The sequence below is a fragment of the Rhinolophus hipposideros genome (assembly GCF_964194185.1).
Source record: "Rhinolophus hipposideros genome assembly, chromosome: 6".
Lineage (NCBI taxonomy): Eukaryota > Metazoa > Chordata > Mammalia > Chiroptera > Rhinolophidae > Rhinolophus > Rhinolophus hipposideros.
In genome coordinates this window covers 59927672-59947978 of record NC_138052.1, presented here as the reverse complement: position 1 = coordinate 59947978, position 20307 = coordinate 59927672, and the positions used below count along the sequence as shown (strand labels likewise).

Here is a 20307-nt window from a genome sequence, read left to right as displayed (position 1 = left end):
TCCTTTACAGTATGTATCTCTAAAAGTAAAATCTCTCTGTAAAATAGTGGTGAAACTTCAATATTTTTTAGCTGTTTTTGTTTATAATTCTTGTGTTCATAGATATTACATTTTAATAAAAACATAAAAAGCAGGATGCAATTTTGTCCAGATCATTATAATAAGAAAGTGTTCTTTAAAGTGGCTGGAATATCCTCCAGACAAGGTGACAGCAAACATGCAGTCTCTCCCAGAAAACCTGGATATAGACTCCCAGCTATAGCCAAGAACTCATTCAATTTACTCAAAGTAGAACCTCAAATTTGGCTCTGTGTTTTCTAGTTAGTTCTGGTAGCATTCTTTTCAAGCTCTATTTTGAACTTGATACTAGAGTTCCATTTGATTTATGTTAAGTTCTCTTAATAGTAAAAATCTTTAAGACTATTTTAGGAAGCAAAATGTCCCTTTGAGTAGTTTTTCACCATCTCTGAAGACTTCTAGGGTTCTTCTTAGAGATGATACTTCCAGTGCATGACATAAAATCCCCACAAGGCAGGAGTGAAGTCCTGAGGCCCAACCAAAGTTTTCCTTTTCCACTACTACTTGGGAGATATAAGAGTTATCTTGTATTTTTTAAGTTTTCTTCTTAATTTACAACTTTCTTTAAATTTTCAGGGGCATATCCCCAAACATTGTTGACTATATGAACAAATCAATAGTCGATTCATAATTTCTAGAAAGGTTTTTTAATAGTATTCTTTAAAAAAAAAAATCTTGGTAATTTTTATTTTTTTATTTTTTTATTGGGGAATATTGGGGAACAGTGTGTCTTTCCAAGGCCCATCAGCTCCAAGTTGTTTCCCTTCAATCTAGTTGTGAAGGGTGCATGTCAGCTCCAAGTCCAGTTGCCATTTTTTCAATCTTACTTGCAGGGGGCGCAGCCCACCATCCCTTGCGGGAATTGAACCAGCAACCTTGTTGTTAAGAGCTCTCGCTCTAACCAACTGAGCCATCCAGCTGCCCAAAAACTTGGTAATTTTTAATCTATATTTCATTCTACAGTAAAAGCCAACTTTGTTTTTAAAAATACCTACAGCTATTAATTAAATTATTAAATGGGACTATTATAAAACAATGAGCTTATACGTTTTACTTGCCCCATGAAGGAAGATATAACCTCCCTCAGAATATTTTGGACAGTAGCAACAAAGTTATCACTTTAAAAGTATTAATAGCAAATCATACATTTTAGGTATGCATTATTCAGCGTTGCTTGGATAATGCTCCGGGAGCATTTTCTACACTTGCATCCAAATGGACAGTAGAGGGCACTGCCGCTTAGCAGGAGAACACAAAATCACCAGCTCACATTGGGCTCCACACCAGTGCAAGTGCCTTTCAGAAATTAACCATTCCAACACCCTAATTTGAGGCTGCATGAGTAATAACTCATGAGAATCACTTTTTGAAAATTTTGCTCTGATTTTTAAGGAAACAAAAAGCAACCTGTCATTTAACCTAGTGTGTCACTCACTGTCACTCACATCCTTCTTTCCAGGAAGGAGGCTTACTCATGAGAATACAGGACTTTTCCAGAAGGACACAGAAAATCAGGGACCCATAGTTGCTGGACTTTGATCTTACCGTTGAAACCATCCTGGTCCAGATCTCCCAGAGGTGCTATGGCACTGCCGAACCTTGCAAAGACCTCAAACCCATTCAGTTTGGTCGTCTGGAAGTCTCCCGAAGCTCTTTGCAGAGACACTGAGACCTGCCCCACCTCTTGGAGTTTGCCGTCAGAACCACGATCCATGAAGAGAGGTGCTCCAATAAACACATCTGCATAACTAAAAGAACAGAATATTTTTCTTTTTCACCAAAGTAAGATCAAATTCCATCTGACTATATTCCATTCCCTCTTTCTACATCTTTCATAACCACATTGAAGCATAAAATGATCATTTCAAATTCAAATGCTCTTTCAACTCTTAAGAAACGATGAATAATTCACAAAATTACTTTATTCCTTCATATTATAAAAGCTATTGAAAGAATAGAAAAACATAAAAGAAAAACATAGAGGTTTTCTAGTATTTGTGATTAGGTTGCTCCAAATTGGTTCCCTAACAGAAAAATTAGCAGGAAATGGACAGAGACACAGAAGAAGAAATGTTTACTTTTAGTAAAGTGTTCATAAACACGAGAGGAAAACTGTTTCCGGAAACATTGTTTCAAACTTACTCATCCCCATTAATGTCAGTGGCAGCGACAGAAAATCCAAAATATGCAGCCATCTGGATAACGAGATGAAAATGAAATGTTTACATTTCATTCAACTAGTTTAACAATTAATATTTGTAGTATATTTACCAAACAGAAAGGGTTATTTTTTTTTTCTGCATATAGTGCTTCAGTCTAAAATTCTTCTCTTTTGTTTATATTACCAACACCATGACAATCAGGTAATGAAGCTTGTTTATATTCCTAGATGTATGGGCAACATACCTCATGTATATCATTTCAGTGACTACAACATATGCCATTTAAGCCCAAGTACAATCAATGCTCCTTCCCAAACCTAACTTATTATCTCCCTTCCTCTCCACTACCCAAAGTATACCAGACATAGACATACTATCAGAAAGACATATAGTCACAGACAAACCTTTCAGTTGACTCCAAAAAGTAATAAATGGATGTCTATGCAGCAAAGATAGTAATTATTAATAGGTCATTATTGGCTCTCCCTATGTGAAATTATTACAATTCTAAAGAAATTACTCTTTGGAAAGATATGGAATGGAGTTCATTTTTGTCTCTCATCTCAATTGATTACATGCCAGTGGCTTTGGAATTGCGCACAGTACAAATGTGTTTGGGCTTATCATGGACTTATTATGTAGAGGGAGAAGGAATGTCTTCTCCCCACCACCGGAGACTGTTGGCCAACAGACAGAGCAGCCTGGCTGGAAATACATGTGAAAAAAGGAAATTTCTGAAGAAAACCCAACATGCAAAGCAAAACTAGAAGAGAAGACAAAGATGAACTAAGGTGAAGAATGAATCAACAAACCAAGAAATGTAAAGTTAGCAAAGCTTCCAAATTTTTTTTTATTATTAGCTAAGATACAAGAAGGGAATGATAAGGGAGATTCCTATGTTATCTATTTTCGATTGATACAGTGTAACTCAGAAAATGAAAGACATGGTCTGTATTCAATGACAAGACCAGAGCATGGGTAATGAAGTGTATTGCATTTGGGGTACCATGTTGATGTGATGACTAGAATTTAGCAGAATACTATTCTTGGGCCTTATTCTCTCAGGGTATTTGGCCTGAAAGTGTAAAGACAGGATGGCATTTACTGAAACAAGTTCTGTCCTGGGCACTATGATTTAAATGTTTTCATTTGACTCTCACCACAACCCCATGAGGAAGTTATGAGTATCCCTATTTTTATACACGAACCACTGGATTTACAGGTAAATCCCTTGTCCAATGTAACAAGACTGAGTATGGAGAGCCTAGGTATGCCCTAACACAAAGACCAAGTTTTCCCCCACAGAAGGGCTGAGGAGGAATAAAGAAAGCATTATGGACTGCATACACCATGATCCAGAGACATACAAGGGCTCAACAGGAGAAGCTGTTTGATGTGAAGAAGTCACAGCAGCACAAAGGGATAACCACCCCGCCTCAACCCCAAGGGCCTGTTAACCGCACACCATTCACGTGGCGCATCAACCCTGACTGATACACAAATGGAAAGAGGTTGCTGGAGACCTTAGGTCCATTCCTCATCCTATTAGTCCTCTCCAAAGCCCAACCCTCTCAGCTGAACAAGCGGCGTGAATCCCAGATCTGCAAACCAGATGTTTTTTTTCTCTACCTACTGTTTAACTTTTCTTTTATCATTACTAACTTATTGAACTCTCTGAGACATACAATACAAATGTAAAATTGTAGAGAATGTCTTGTCCTTAAAACTACTATGTTTTAACTGAAGAATGTTTTATCTCATGCAGTACAAATGAAGTTTATTTGTACCATCTATAATACACACATCTATGCCATGCTTTGTTTTGTAGCTTATAAAATTAAAAAGCACAGGGCATTCCTGAACGGCAAAGTTAATGTCATCAGCAAAGAAAAAGCAAGTTTTTGGTTCTGTGTGTATGCAATTTGATTTTGTGTTTCCTTAAGAAAACCAAACAAGCCATAGTTTGAAATTACAAAAGTCTTTGCTTAAACAAATTACTTTGGTTAAAATAAAGATGAAATATTTAGAGCTTATTTTATATCTATAATACTGAATATTACACCAATATTTATTATGTACTGAATATTAAACCATTATAATATTGCCAAGAAAAGTTTTAAGACATTAGCAGATGCTGATATTAAAATGTTAAGTAAAAAAAAAAAAAACATTTTAAAAGCATACCTGCTCACCAGTAAAATTGTATAAGGAGGACATGTTTTTTCCATCATAAATATAAACCTGTGCAGGAAAAATGAAAGTATATGAAATGTAGGAAAATATAAGGTAACCCAGAGATTTTTCAAAAAACACTTTTAAACTTTCCTACCATTCCCAAAGTCCTCGCTGCTCTTGGAACTCCCGAAACAAAGTCTGAAAAGAAAAAAACTTAATTACTCATTTTAAGACCAATATTAGAAACTGCAGGGGGAAGTGGGTATGCCAGAGAGCTTTACATTTTTTTATTTCAGTAGACAATAAGAGATTTTTAAAAATTAGTACTCCATAATGAATAATCCCAGAACATTTTAACCACAAAGTCAAATCTTAGAAACAGAGATTTTTAAGGACCCTCCAATAAATGCACATGTGCCCTCAACGCATTTGTAATCTTGTTAAAAAGAGAACAGATAAGATAAAATGACCTAAGAATGAAGAAAAACGACATTTACAGTAATGAAAAGTAATACAGAGCAAACAGAAATAGGGTAGAGGTAGCAGTGGCACAGAGATGTGATCAAAATCAGGTAAAGTCCATGATTCCTGGATTGAGCTCTGAGGGAAGATGGATGGATAGAGAGAGGACGGGGTAACAACCTCACCCACAGAGCCCAGAATAAGGTTACAAATTATACCTATTCTAAAGAGAAACTGAACCTCTCCAAGAGAACAGAATCGGCAGAAAGCAAGGAGGAAGAAGCTGAAGAAATAACTGATGTGCTGGGGCTGGAAAGGAGCAGATGGGGAAGAGACTGCGGCCCCCAGCACAGGCTCCACGTCAGCTGCTGCTTGAGGAAGTTTAACACAGACACAGCTCACCTCAATGTACTACCATCTCCCTTGCTTCTTCTGTTATATTCCAATACAATGGTTCCAAAACTCTTTTAACTGCTGGAAATTGTCAATGCTACTTGTTCAAATGCTTAGCTTAAAATTTTAATAAATGATTAAATACAGTTCAAGCGCATCATACCATCTATGCCATCCCCATTGAAATCTCCGACAGCCACCGAGTAACCTAAAAAGGGAACCAAAGGTGAAACGCCATCAGGACAGGACCGGTTATCTCCAGCCTACTTGCTGACTAAGCTTTCCTTGGCAACATCTTCAAGTAATACCTTTAAGCAATATAGTATGCTCTAGGGGTGACAGATTCATATGTGTATAACACATACATCTTAAAGGAAGTAATTGAGTTAAATACTCAAATACCATATCTCTATTATAAACATTAAGATTACATTATCAGCTTTACAAAGGAGTCAGTTAAACACATGATAATTTGTAATTGATCATAAAGTAGCAACATATAACAGATTTTCTCAATCATCATAGTACTATTTCTGTCACGTGTACTTGGTTTAATGAGTAAATGAAATTTAAAAAGAGAGAAAGGTGAACAAATCCTAAAGAACAAAACTGTAGTTTAACATAGTGAATAATAAAAGTTCGAGTCAGATTGCGTGGGTTTGAATCTCAGAAGAGCAAGTTACAAGTGAGTGATGTCAGGCAGGTTATTTTGCCTCTCTGTACTTGAGTTTCTTTTATATAAAATAGGAATAACAGTACACTTTCACAGACTTCATAAAGCACTTAGAACAATACCTAGAATATAGTAAGCATATCTTAAAGGTTATTATTATTATCCTTGTATAAATAATCATGCTCTTAAATTTCAGTTACTAAAAAATACAATCGAAGTACTCATTAACAATTTGAAATATTATGTCCCTTATATTTAAAAGAAAAAAAATCTTAGTATATATCACATAAAAGATTTTCCTACTTAAGGCATCACATGCAAATACAGGACAAATCCACCTCAACTCCAAAAAATGAAATCTGTATTTCGGGTTTACCTACCCAAATAACTGTCATCAAAAACAGCTTGTGCAGTCCGAGTTGCTAACTGGTTATTGTACTTGATGCTGTAAACCTTGGGGTCATATTTGGATACAATTTCTGCCACTTGATCTGAAATGAGCTGACCTGAAAAATATATATAAAATAAATGATAACTATCTAATGGGAACTTTATGACGTAGATGATGGATGGCACCTTCGTGAAAGAAAATAGCATTAGATGTTACTATTTTTAATTATTAGCCTTAAATAATTCTTTATAACACAAAATCTCAAATTTGATAATATCTTTTAAGTCACAATTATTTCTATCCCAGCTAGTACTTAAAATTAGTCTCTGCTAATAAACAAATATTTATGAATACAGAATTTGTCTTAATTCACAAAAAAGGTCAATGTTAAACAAATGGAATAATAATATTAAGGACTGTTTGAGAATGAGAATCACAAAATCTATTTTTGGTTCCCATAGATGCCGATCAGACACTTCCCTCCTCTCCACTGAATGACATACCTGGCATTAAAGAAGAAAAAGAAACCCATGCTTTATATCTAACTAGAAAGTATTAATATTTATTTTCTCATATGCAATTTGAACTATTTGTTCATTGTAAAACTGTAAAATTCAACCACAATTTTCCTAAACCATTTCATTTTCCAATAGATGTATAACTCATAGAAATTCAAACTTTACAGTTTTAGTTAGTACATCACTCATACTGATCTTTGCTTGATTTTTCTTTTTGTCATTCTTTCTTTTGCCATCCCTTTTAACTTCTCAGATATACCTATTTCTCATTCCTTCTTTTTGCCTTCCATTCTATTTTCCTTCAGCAAATCTCTTTCTTTAATTCCTTTCTAAAAAGCAAAAGCATGGATTTTCCTATAAAGAAGCTAGCAAGGAAAGCATAGTGTAGAATACAGAAGTAAAATTCAGCATCAGAAAGTACTTGCAAATCAATACAGTTATAGGTTTTCCAGCTCTTCCAAATACTGACAATACTTGAATATCAAAATGCCAATGAACAAGGGTACTGAACTTGTAAGCAGCAGAAAATAAAAATTTGAATATTTTGACTAAATAAATAACTGTGTGTATCTAATGATAAATGAAACAAAGTAAGCAAATAAGCAGATTTAGTTACATATTTTTAAACTGTCAGCAAATAATGATCTGTTATATGTTTGTTCAAATGGCAATTTTAATAGGTCTCCCTGAATGACTGTTACCTTTACAACAATCATCAATCCAGTTTAATTATATTGTTTTGAAACTTAATAACATATTCTATTTTAAACTCCCCAAACACAAAGAAGTCATTGTTGATGTCAGTGATTAATGAGAAAACCATTTAAATATTCTAATAAGCATATTCAAAACACTTTTAAAACCATGAGTTTTCAGAATGCCACAATTTATCTATTACATATCAGTTCCACATACTTCCTAATGCTTACATCATGGTCCTTAGAATATAGAGATGGAGAAGTACATATGACAAATAATAAAAATAAATTATTTTAAATACTTTTAAATTTACTTTTAAAATATTCAGATTATTTTCTACTAGGAATATATATATATTATATATCATAATATTATATATAAGATACATAATGATATCATATATAACATTATATATTATGTTAAAGTCCTTTTTTAAAAATACTGTGTAACAGATAGAGATTATACAACTAAGTTGTATTTTCCCATTTATTTATTTAAAATAATTTGAAAAACCTCATAGGCACATTCTAAGACAGATGAGTCTGAAACACAATCATTACTGGGTAATTTAAATGACATTAACCTACCTTGCCAATAAAAGCTACCAGGACCACCAAGAAGTACTCTGTCAGCCTAGATTAAATGAAACAACAAAAAGACATATATTTGAACAGATAGCTTTAAAAACTGAAAGCAATGTAATAAACATAAAAGCTACATATATGTGCATATGTATGAATATAACATATACATATATATTAAAGCAAACAAAATCATAAATCTCAAACTCATCTCAGTTTCAATAATTTTCATTGTAATTTTTCTAAAATACAACACAATAAAATAAAATACAGTAAAATAAAATTCAATAAGGAAAGTTATAATATATTCATTTAATATATGGAAATATATAAAATATATAAATACACAGATTGGGTGGATCTTGGATGCTTCCAAACTTGGTATAAAGTACTTACTGCAAAGTATTACTGAGTTACATTAAGAAAAAAAGTAGCTCCTTAATATTGTATATTGCTAATTATATACTAAATACTAAAAATACTAAAAATGTTGTATATTACTAATTATATATTAAGTATACTAATTATACACTAAAAAATACTATATTACAATTGTATATTACATAGGCAAACTTCCTTTCGAACAAACATTAAAAATTTTTCAGCTAAAGGAAAACTTTTAGTGTCTTACAGATCTAAACAGGAGTGAAGTCAGAAGGTAAAATTTTCAGGGTATATTATTTATACAAATTACACTTGATTAGCATTTCTTAGATCTGTAACAAACTCTAAGTATCTAAATCAAGGTATTTAGTGTTTGAGCAGAGCAGTTAGGAAATTTTTTCTCTAGGAAATTATTTCTCCCTTCAAATTTTCTTATAGCCCTTTCAACTTTCAACACTCTCCTGCCCTGGCTATGCAAAAGATACTTCTACGTTGTCCGCTTTAAAATGACACTTTTGTCCTAGAAATTAGTTGAAGAAAGTGAATAGTTAATTTAGCAACGACTATTCACCATATGAGAATATTTCTGGGGTTACAGTTGTACAGACATAGGTACAGAAAACATGGATACATTTTTAAAATACATCTATTTGAAAATGTATTATGTAAGTTGAAGCCTATTTATTAATATAGTTTATCTCTGTTTTGCTTCCTTAAATTTTGAATTTTGAGTAAAATTTGAATTATGCATAACAAATTGAGTAAATTAAAATCAATTACTTAGTAAATAGAGCTAGCTATAATTATCAGTACCTAGTCTAGAAAAAAATTAATAAAATACAAATTTAAAAAATAAGAAAATGCTTTATTAGTATTTCTGAATCATATGATGATAGTTCTATTGCGTCAATAAATTTAAGGCACTCTTTGCTCACATTTTCTGAGATAGCATTATTAAACTTTCTTAGGAAGCTCTGCTTTGAATCAGCCAACATATTTTTGAGATTTTTCTAAGAGTGATTAACATTCTCAATTTGATCTTCATAATGTTCACATATCCTACCAAAAAATAGTCACACATACAAAAAAGTTAAGAAAATTTTCCATTGAAAATATAAATGGAATTCTTTTTTTAGAGAAATAAAAACTACCAACTCTAGAAAGCATATAAGCTTAGTGAAAAATACAAAGAGTCCTGAATATATTTATTATAATAACTAAGTTGCTTCAGCTTCACCTGGTGGCTGTAGGCATGTAATCAGTGGCAAACATTCATGTTTCTCAGCTTTTATGTAATTAAACTCTAATTTTGCAAAACAGCTACCAGTGATAGCTTTGGTGAAAAAACAATTTCAATCAAAACCAGAAAACCTGAATGTTCTAGAAATTTACCTAACTTGGAAATTCAATACTAAGTCATATCTACTGTATCACCTACTGAGATTTTCTACTGTCCTGCATTCCCATTTTGATGTCAATTTCAAATAAGCAATGTCTACTAGGGAGAGAATGATATAAGGCAAAGAATATTAAAATGCATGGGTCATTTTTATTGGCTGTTTTCATAAAACAGGTAATAGTTATAGAGAAGCTGAAGTATGACCAATTAATTTTTAACCGTGATTTAGGTAAGGTAGGTCTGAATCTCATTCAGTCTTAAACGAGAACTTACTTTAGTAAAATCAATGCTGAATCCTCCTTGACAAAATCCCTGTCCATCAGCATCAATATTTTCTAAAATAAAAAGATTGGAAATATACACAAACCCAACAAACAAACAAATAACACAAAACGAAACAAGAGAAAAATCTGATATCACTGTAATCATAAGGTAATGTACTAGTTTCTCGGAGGGTTCATTCACTCAGGCATTCAATGAGTTATTATCACATTTTAAAATAATTAGTATCAGCACCATTTTCTTAGATATGGTAACAGAAAGAAATTAAAGTACCTGAATCAATCACCAGGGAACACAAAGCTCACCTAAGATAGCGGGTTTCAAATTTCTTATTTTTAACCACAGACAACAGTAAGATTATATTTTATATCACAGCCCACACAATCTAACACACACACGTTACGTGTGTATAACAGATATATCAATAAAACAATTTCACGAAACAGTGTCACTATTATTATGCATAATGCACTCTAATACTTTCTATTTTATTATATTTAATTCCACTTTTAAAAAAATTACTGTTATAATCCACTATTTTGCTTTCATAAAACAATGATGAGTGGTGATCGGCAAGTTGAAACCTCCAATCTGAAATTCCTATCTCATACTATTATTACCCTACAGTTGCTGCGTCTTTTCACTAGTACAGAGATACATACATTCTTAATACATACATGTCCCATGCACATTTTATAGCTAACAACAGCAAACAAATATCTATGAAAAACAAAGTTCAGAATTTCAGGAGATGGCTAGACCCTAGCTTAACGTTCTGTGAAGAACAAAACATAAAACTGTGCCCACAACACATACTGGGGTCTAATAAAAGTGAATGTCTTTAAACATGCCACTTTCAAGTATTTTCCAAATGATGATAGACTCAATAGTTTTATTTTTGGTAGTTACATCGTTTTGTAGTTTTCACAAAAGGGGATGATTTCTGGATAATTAATCCATTAATTTAAATTAACTTTAATCATGAGTAATATTGTACTGAGAATAGAGGAAACAATGAATCTAAGACTCTCCCTTGTTTTATTCTGAAGATAACAAGAAACAATGAAAAATGCCACTCTTCAGTTATTAAGGAATTCTTATCGCCAATGTCACATATATAAATAATCATACTATAGTATTACTGTATTTGCCACCCAAATACAGGAACCAAAAGTATCTATTTTCAGTCATTAGGACCACTTCCAAAAATTTTTGTCAAATACTCCCATCAAAAATTTTGAACCTATTTTAACAACTTGGGAACTGCCCCAAGATTACACACTTAATAACTAAATTTAGAATTTTTTTTAAAGAAAACAGCCTCAAGAGTGTAATGTTACCCCAATGTAAATTTTTCTAACCAAACGGGACTGGGAAAACATGGGGCTGGGGTTTCCAGTGTCTAGTGAATTCATACTAAGGAATTCTGCTCTGACCTCAAACCAGCCTTTTATTTCCTTTATTTGAGTTGTATCTAGGGAACTATTTCAGGCTATTTATAAAGACATCCTTTTTTGATTATCACACTGTACAATTATCTGCTTTACTTGGATTCCCAGAACATGTAACTAGAGAACATGACTATCCTTTACAATTTTCTTAACTGGTACATATTAAACTGAGTGTTTATGCAAATGTAAAGAATGTTTCAGTGAAGGCTTTTGTTTTTATTTCTATGAACAATCAATGTTTCTCCCATTTTTAAGCCTGACAATATTATAAATAATATTATTGATTATGACAGTAAGAGCAGCTAATGTTTATTAAGCACTTACTGCAAGCAAGGTATTATACTAAAGCATTTTCCTTGGCATTATCCTTTTAAATCTTTACAGCAATCCTATGAGAGATACTATTATTATTCACAAATGAGTAAGAAAGACTCTTTTACAGATAAGGAAACTAAGACTTAAGAAAATTAAGTAACTTGACCATGGTCAACTAGCTAGTAAATAAGAGAGCTTGGTACTGAGCCCAGGCTCACACCAGGAAGGTGCACTGCCTCAAATCAACAACGTTATTTGTAATTCCCCAAGTAATGATCAATGGGAAGGAAAAGCCAACTAGAAATCAAAACTGAGAAATATCTATGTACAAATAATATTATCATCAGAAAGTCGACAGAAGGAACAAAACACTCAGTCTGACACAGACTTGAAAGAGTATTTAAGTCATATGATTTGTGGCTCAGGCACTTTTAGAACAGAAAGACATTTGGCCTATTGTATAATGCCAAGACTAGTCATAGATACAGTTATAAAAAGCCAAAAGCAAATGTAATCAGTAATAAGGTAAGCTTTTTACAGACAGTGAAGTTCCATGCCCAGGGGGGCCACATAGGTCATGTTAAAAACAAAAGCAAACAAACAAATAACAAAAGACCCCACTAATTCCCACCACCAAAACAAGCAAAATTATCAAGAGGTTAGCAATGCAGCCACACAAAGCTTCTATCCCCATGGGAAATCAGTCATTGGTTTGCATAATTTATTAAGTAGGAAGAAGACACAAATCGCTAACATTGTACCTCAGAAGTCCTTTGTCCAAAATGGTTTTACCAATGGTGAGACAGAGACCCAGAATGGTTACGTGCATAGGCAGGTTGCTGGCAGAATGTAAGTAGAACCCAAGTCATCAGATACCTGCACGTAAGCAGGTTGCCCCTTGTAATTGGGGCCTGCAGGTAGCTTAATATTCCAAAAGTTGAGTGGAAAAACGTGTACAACAATAAAGGAACACAGACAGCGAGATTTATTAGGAAGAAAGGTATTCACTGTGCTTTTTTGAGGTTATTCTTTGTGCTTTTTCTAAGATTTGAGGTTTTATTATTTAGGTCAAGGATCAGCAAAATTTTTCTGTAAAAAGGCCAAAGAGTAAATATTTTAGGCTTAGGGATTATACCGTCTCTGTGACAACTGCTCAACTCTCCCTTTGTAGACAAATGGGTGTGGCTGTGTTCCAATAAAACTTTATTTACAAAACGAGGATTATAAGCCATAGTTTGCTGACCTGATTTGGATGTTAAACACTATAAGATAGGGTTTAATAAGATTTTATAATTTCTGTGCCTAAATCAAATAAAAATGAAAGCATTATGTAACAGATGCGTCATGCAAACATTGCCCTAATCCTTTAAATACAAGTTGAGAAAATAACTATTCATTGCTGAAGAGGCAAAAATGACAAAAACTACTAGCCTCACATGGTCATATATCCACAAGGGATCACCAATAGAATGTTTGTTTTCAGAAGGGTTCCACGTACTCTTATACATCAGGAATTGTTCAAATCTGTACTTGTGAAAGCAGGAAGTAGTTTTTGTAGAAAAGCTGCTTAATACAGAGGCAGTTGAAACTCAAAATATTTCCTATTGTTAGTACTACAGAAGAAATATTCCTTCGGCATAAGACAGACCTGGTTCAAATCCTCACCAGACCATTCACTACCATAAGAGATAAGAAAAACATTGCTTCAACAGTCTGAATCTCAGGTCCCAAATCTATCATATTAGCATAAGGGTGATTTTTCTGTGTGTGTCCGTTATGTGAATGATACATCACAAGCCTGGCACATGAGAGTTAACTCACTCTTCATAACTATAAAATTGTCTTTTCACTATGGGAACATTTTTGCAATACAGAAATTAAAAACACTAATTCAGTCCTCACATTTCCACACACCACAAAGACAACAGCACTATAATCAAAATATCAACATAAAGGTGGTGATACAGATGGCATCAGGCACTGAGGATAAAGCAACCAATTGCTCTGTCCTGTGTAAGGTATGCTTTCTAGCCTATCCTAATAAACACTGTGGTTCTGGGAGGAATCCTTCTTTTGATATTTACCACTCACCTACAACAAGTAGGATCCAGGTGGTAGGCAGAGAAATAAGGGTTTAATGAAATTATTTGCAGTTCCTTGGAGGTTCAACTGCTTAGAATTTTGAGGACTGAGTAGCTCCTTTGACTGGGTGTCATAAGTTGTTAAACATGGCGGGGGGGAAAAGAACCTCACATTAAGAATCTTACATGTGCTTAATCTGGTGACCAGAGGAACATAAAAAGTAATGGCCTAAAAAGTACTCTAGGTATAAACACCATACCACATTTCAATAAGCTATTTTTATGTTTCCAGTATAAAGAGGATTGAGAGTGGTGGCCAGTTTAACAAAGGTGGGAAAGCAAAAGGATTTGAATCTCCAAGGGAAAAGCAGATGTAGAGAGTTCAGAAAAGCATAATCAAAATCATAGGTGCTCAAAATCATCTTTAGTCACAATATCAATTTCATTTGACATTTCAAATAATATTAGAGAACAGTGTGAGATCTTTTGGATCACCCAAAGGAGCAAGCTGGATAACAGAATGACAAAGAAACTGATAAAAACAGGAAATTCAGACATCCAAGCTCAATGTTTTGCCTTCCTATGTAAACTCTGGATCTTTAAGACATTTTTTCTTTTTAATTTTTAACATCATTATTAATATAAAGCTGTAGTTCTCAAACTTTAGTCTCCATTAGAATTACGTTGTAGAGTTTGTTAAAATTGCAGGTATTCAGGACTGACCTTGACCTACTGAGTCAAAATCTCTAACATCTCTGCTAGAGAAGATTAATGGAGCAACTTTTAACTAACGGTGACTAGAAATACAAGTTTCCAAAATCACATTTAATTATTACTAACCAAGGAAGGTGAAAAGTAGTTGTTAGGAAGATAAGCGTGTTGATTTCACATTTGTAATTTCTTTACATTAATAGTATTGTTTTCATTTTGCCGCATTCAAACATTACAAGACGTCTACAAATTTTCACACACACACATTTTGAACAAATTAGGCTTGCCAACCCTGTTCTTAAAAGCTGGCACAACGTCCTATACATACTTGATCTGCATGGAGCATACTCAACAGTCTTTGTTCCATCCTGAAGAAAGCATGTTCCAACAGGCTCTCTCTCCTGTTTCATTTCAGTCCTCCAATGGTACAGGGGGGCACAGGCCTGAAATAAAAGGGGATAATCCATGACATAAAAATTCTCTCAAAAAATTTGTGTTTCAGAGAATCTATACTAACTCAACAGAGATACAGATTTGAGGATTATGACATATAAATTATATTTACCGCCATGGGACAGGATAGGAACAGCTAGGTAGAAGGTGTAGACAGAGAAGATGGGGCCCAAAACAGCCCAGGGACACCTCAACATTTAGAAACTGAGTAGAAGAGGAGCCATTAAAGGAGACTGCAAAGGAGCAGCCAGCAAGATGGGAGAAAACCAGGAAAGTACAGCGTCCCAAAAGCCAAGGGAAGAACCACACTTCAAAAAGAATGGGTCAGCTGAATTTGTTGAATGGTGCTGAGGGGACAAAAAAAAGTAAGAATAAGTACCAGTGGATTTCAGTGACCTGAAAGTCAAGGGTGACCTTGGCCGTGCCTATTTGAGCCTGACTGGAGTGGCTGGGAAGAGAATATGCAGTGAAGAAGTGGAGCTGGTTACTACAGAAAACATTTTCTAAAAGTTTTTGAAAAGAGGAGCAAGGGAATGGGGTCACAGCAGAGGAGAGGATGAGGCAAAGAGAAGGTTGCCGTGTTTTTAAAAAGAGGAAGCACTAGAGCATTTGATTAATCAAAGGCACATTGTTCCTAAACCTGGCTGAATAGAAACAAACTGAGCGGAACTTCCAAGTGAGGTGGCAGAAATGAAATCGTAGGAATGAAGGTGGGAAGTAGCAGAAGCCAAGTCTGTGAAGGGCAAGAGAGATGGTGTTCTTAGATGGGGTATCAGAGATATGGTATCTTATTATACACTGTGCCCCTACGCACATAGTTTTACTATCAGATTTTAAAAATAAAACTTCTTGTGTTTTCACATAAATTGACTAAACTCATCTATGAGTAAATATTCAAAAAACTTACCAAAATTTTATCCTGCTTAGACCTCACAGATGCTCCAAACCACTGGTGAGACTTAAACTCCAATGGATCATCCTTGGCATAATTTCTATTGCCTAAAAAATATATCGTAAGGGGTGAGAAATAAATATGTATGCTTTAGTATAACAGATTATTCCAATCCAGCCAAGTTTATGAATAGTGTGCCTTTGATTAATCAAATTCCACACTGGCTATTTACCTCATATACTTTATATACATGAAGGACTGTCAACTAATCAGAAAAATAAAATAAAGACTTAGAATTGTTTCAGGGTTGTTACCCTATTAACCCCATAAGTTATCATAATTAGATGTGAAAAAGTAATAGTAAGTGAAGTTTTCCAGTTGCTAAATTGTAGGATAATTATCTATTAAACGAATACTTAGGATAAGCTACTGTACTTCCAGTAGTTCTTTCTGTGGCATAATGATATTTATGAAAATAAAAGGCTATAAAACATCTCTGTAGAACACTAGTAGTAAAAGACCAAGACGATGACAGTGACAGTGTAACACAAGAGTTCAGGAGATACAATTTGGCTCGTAGGAAAAGGAATTAGATTTGGCACATTACATATAACCATTTATTTTTCAGGCTACAGTATTTAGAAAATTATTCTGAAAGTACCAGATACTGATGTAAAGCACTGTAAGTAAAAGAATGAAAGAAAGAAAGAAAGAAAGAAAGAAAGAAAGAAAGAAAGAAAGAAAGAAAGAAAGAAAGAAAGAAAGAAAGAAAGAAAGAAAGAAAGAAAGAAAGAAAGAAAGGAAAAGAAAGAAAAAGCTAAGAATCTTTTCCATGGAAAAGCTGATCAGGTCAAGGAAAATAATTACAGAAATATATGCAAAAAGTATTTTGATTAGGAGAGACTATTTTTAAAGTTTAGTTTGTTCCTCTTAAAATTTATAATAATCATTTGTTATAAACATATATTTCAATAACTATATTAGACAAATACAGCAGAAAAGTGTCAATTTTAAGAATGCCAGCCGACATGTAAATATCATCAAAAGGTTTGGTTAAATCTGTTCCCTAAATCTCACCATCTAACCTAGTGCTTATGGTTATTCAATTCTATTTTAAAATCTTAACGTCAACTGAAGTTATAAATAATTAATGAGAAGTTCAATAATGCCTGGTGTCTTACAGGCAAAGTGAAGGGTGTAACCTTGTTCACTGTAATCTTCTTTTAACTTCATTTTTTGAAAAAAAATTTTAATGTGTCAATCTCTAAAGGTCTCTATCTGTAGTCTACACAACACTGTTCTTCTCATCAGTGATCATGGAGGCACCGTTTTATAATTAAAAGGAAGGAAGAGAAATGGAACTAGCTACTACAAGCCCTTTACCGTGAAAACCAAGGTTCCCCAATAATGGTTGGCTTGCCTCTGAAGCTTATGTTCACCATACTGTCCCCACTGGAAACAATACACATCTGTCACCTACAGATCACTACTTACTGTACGCACTCCCTTACATTTCCCATACTCCCATAGTTAGGTTCAACCCACATCACTAGGTCTTGCCAATAAGTTAAGAGCAGAAGTGGCAGGTATCATTTCCAGTTCAAGACAATCAAGAGTGGATACGAATTAACTAACCATCATGGAAATGCAAATCAAAACCACAAGAAGATCGCTTCTCGGCCTTTTGGCTAAGATCAAGTGTAAAACCACAAGAAGATGTCATCTCATACCAGTTAGGATGGCTATTTATCAAAAAGAAAAAGATAGTGTTGGCGAGGATATGGAGAAAAGGGAATCCTTGTATACTGTTGGTGGGAATGTAAATTAATAGAGTAACTATGGAAAAGAATGTAGAGGTTACTCAAGAAACTAAACATAGAGCTATTGTATGCTTGAGCAATCCCACTTCTGGATATATATCCCAAGGAAATAAAATCATCTCAAAGGGACATCTGTATTCTGGTGTTCACTGAAGCATTATTCCCAATACCCAAGATATAGAAGCAACCTAAATGTATATCAATGGATGAATAAAAAAATAAAATGTGGTATATATATGCAATGGAATATTATTCAGCCATAAAAAGGAAATCCTGCCAACTGAGACAACATGGATGAATCCGGAGGACGTTATGTTAAGTGAAATAAGCCTGGCACAGAAAGACAATACTTCATTATATCACTTATATGTGGAATCTAAAATAGTTAACTCATTAAAAAACAAACAAACACAAGTGCATATGAGTTTTCCATGTTTTCTCGCTTTCATTCGTGAGGCTAAGGGAATAGATGGTGAAATCTTGATGGAAGCAGCCTCCGTTCAATTTTCTAAACCACAGAACAGCCAAATAACCTACACTGCATGATGACATGAGTAAGAAAGAATCTTTTTTCAAAGTGAGGAAGATTTGGGGATTTGTTTGTTAAAAAAAAAGCATGCTGTTGCTGAAGCATAACCTAGCACAGCTTGAATAATATATATTCTAAAAATACAATGCTATTTCCAAAAGGGCCTGGCCTACAACTACAAAGAAGCTTAGCCCCTGGAAGAATTGGATTCAGTTGATAGTTTTTCAAGGATTTTAACCATATGATTTATGGTTATAAGTTATTTAATAGGATTTTTTGTTGTTGTTATCATTCCATTGTTATTATTCTCTTACTGTGTTGCTGGCTTTTTATTCTATTCCTTTCTACAAAAGAAATGAAGGTATTTCTCCCCTCCCCCTTCCATAAGTGAAGCAAAAGAAACTCAGTTTGACTGAAAAAGAAAGAGATCGTGCTTTGATAGGTTCTCTTCCACTCATTCATCATCCCTTGAGAGCAGGACATCATGATAAACTCAGGTAATCTTAGCCTGAGGGAATTAAGTTTATGAGCTGATTAATGTATTTGAACAAAAAGGGCAACATCCTCACAACTGCTACCTCCTGCTTCTGCTTTCATTAAAAAAAAAAAAAAAAAAAAAAAAAAAAGCCTTTTCGGCAAGACCATAAAGATGTCCAAGCAGAAGCAAAACATTTCTATACTGAAGGAAATCTTAGATTGAACAGAAATACAGTATCATCGAGGTTCAAATTAAAGCTCCATATATTTTCTTATAATCTCTAAAACTTCCAATTTCAAAACCAAAATCATGCAAAACCAACATCACTATATTTTTGCTAATACAAGTATTTCTGCTTACAAGACACCTGATACAGATTCCTTAATGATGTCACTAAACACAAAAAAAGCAGAGAAATGGTCAAGATTAACAGAAAATGACAAAGAAACCAATGTAAGATATGATTGCTGATTGAATCTTGTGTCTAAAGATTTTTTTTTAAGTTACAAAAGACTTAGGATAATTGTGGAACTTTAAATATAGATTGTATAGTAGACAATACAACGTAGTCCTGTAATAATGACACATTTCTAGGCTGTAATGATAGTGTTTTGTTGTGTAAGGGAAGGTCCTAGTTCTTAGAAGACATATGCTACAGAATTTAGGAGTAACTAAATTCTGCAACAATGGGTGAGTCTAGGTGTAGGGTATACTGCTGATCATTGTATTACAATTTCAATTTTTTTACAAGTTTGAAATTTTTCAAAATAAAAGGACAGCAATCAACACTACGGTATGTACTATAAGGCCAATAACAGGCTATCTTCTACTTCTTTTTATTTGAGTTTGAATTCTTTATTGTATTTACTGATGACAGAAGATTACAAAACAAGTTAAAACATATAAAAAATATATAATAATACATAAATATATAAATACAGCCATATGTACTAAATACCACAATGCCACCATAAAGAAAGGACCTCTGCTAACATTTTAGTAGCTATCCTTAAGACTTGTTTCATGAGCACATGCATATCCTTTTATATGTAACATAGATACTTCAAGCCAATATTTTAAAAACATTCAAGTTATTATACATAAATGTATGTACCCTTTTTCCATGTAACAATATGTCAATAAAGGTAGACCTACAACATCATTTTCATTGTTGTGTAGTATATCATGATACAGCCATATGGCTGTTTAGTTATCAACCCCTGTATCTCCTTCAGTTTCAAATTTAGAAATATTTTTGTTTTGATTTAAGAAACCGATGTATTCCCTCTCAGAGTCGCATCTACTTCCTCTTCCATTATATACAAGAAGCTCAGCATAAGGCTACTGGGGTCTGAACCATGGGCTCATTGCTAAATTAAG

General features: G+C 33.7%; 1 protein-coding gene across 3 annotated transcripts in view; it reads right to left on the bottom strand.

The window, feature by feature from the left end:
* The window catches only part of ITGAV (integrin subunit alpha V), a 76554-nt gene that overhangs the window by 29323 nt on the left and 26924 nt on the right, over window positions 1–20307 (bottom strand). For all 3 annotated transcript variants that reach the window (XM_081052315.1, XM_081052313.1, XM_081052314.1), the window contains exons 3-12: window positions 16116–16207; window positions 15084–15198; window positions 10189–10250; window positions 8139–8184; window positions 6324–6449; window positions 5434–5478; window positions 4570–4613; window positions 4425–4481; window positions 2221–2273; window positions 1624–1826 (exon numbers count right to left, since the gene is read on the bottom strand). In XM_081052315.1, the coding sequence (XP_080908441.1) occupies window positions 1624–1826; window positions 2221–2273; window positions 4425–4481; window positions 4570–4613; window positions 5434–5478; window positions 6324–6449; window positions 8139–8184; window positions 10189–10250; window positions 15084–15198; window positions 16116–16207 (843 nt within the window). The remainder of the gene's footprint in view (window positions 1–1623; window positions 1827–2220; window positions 2274–4424; window positions 4482–4569; window positions 4614–5433; window positions 5479–6323; window positions 6450–8138; window positions 8185–10188; window positions 10251–15083; window positions 15199–16115; window positions 16208–20307) is intronic.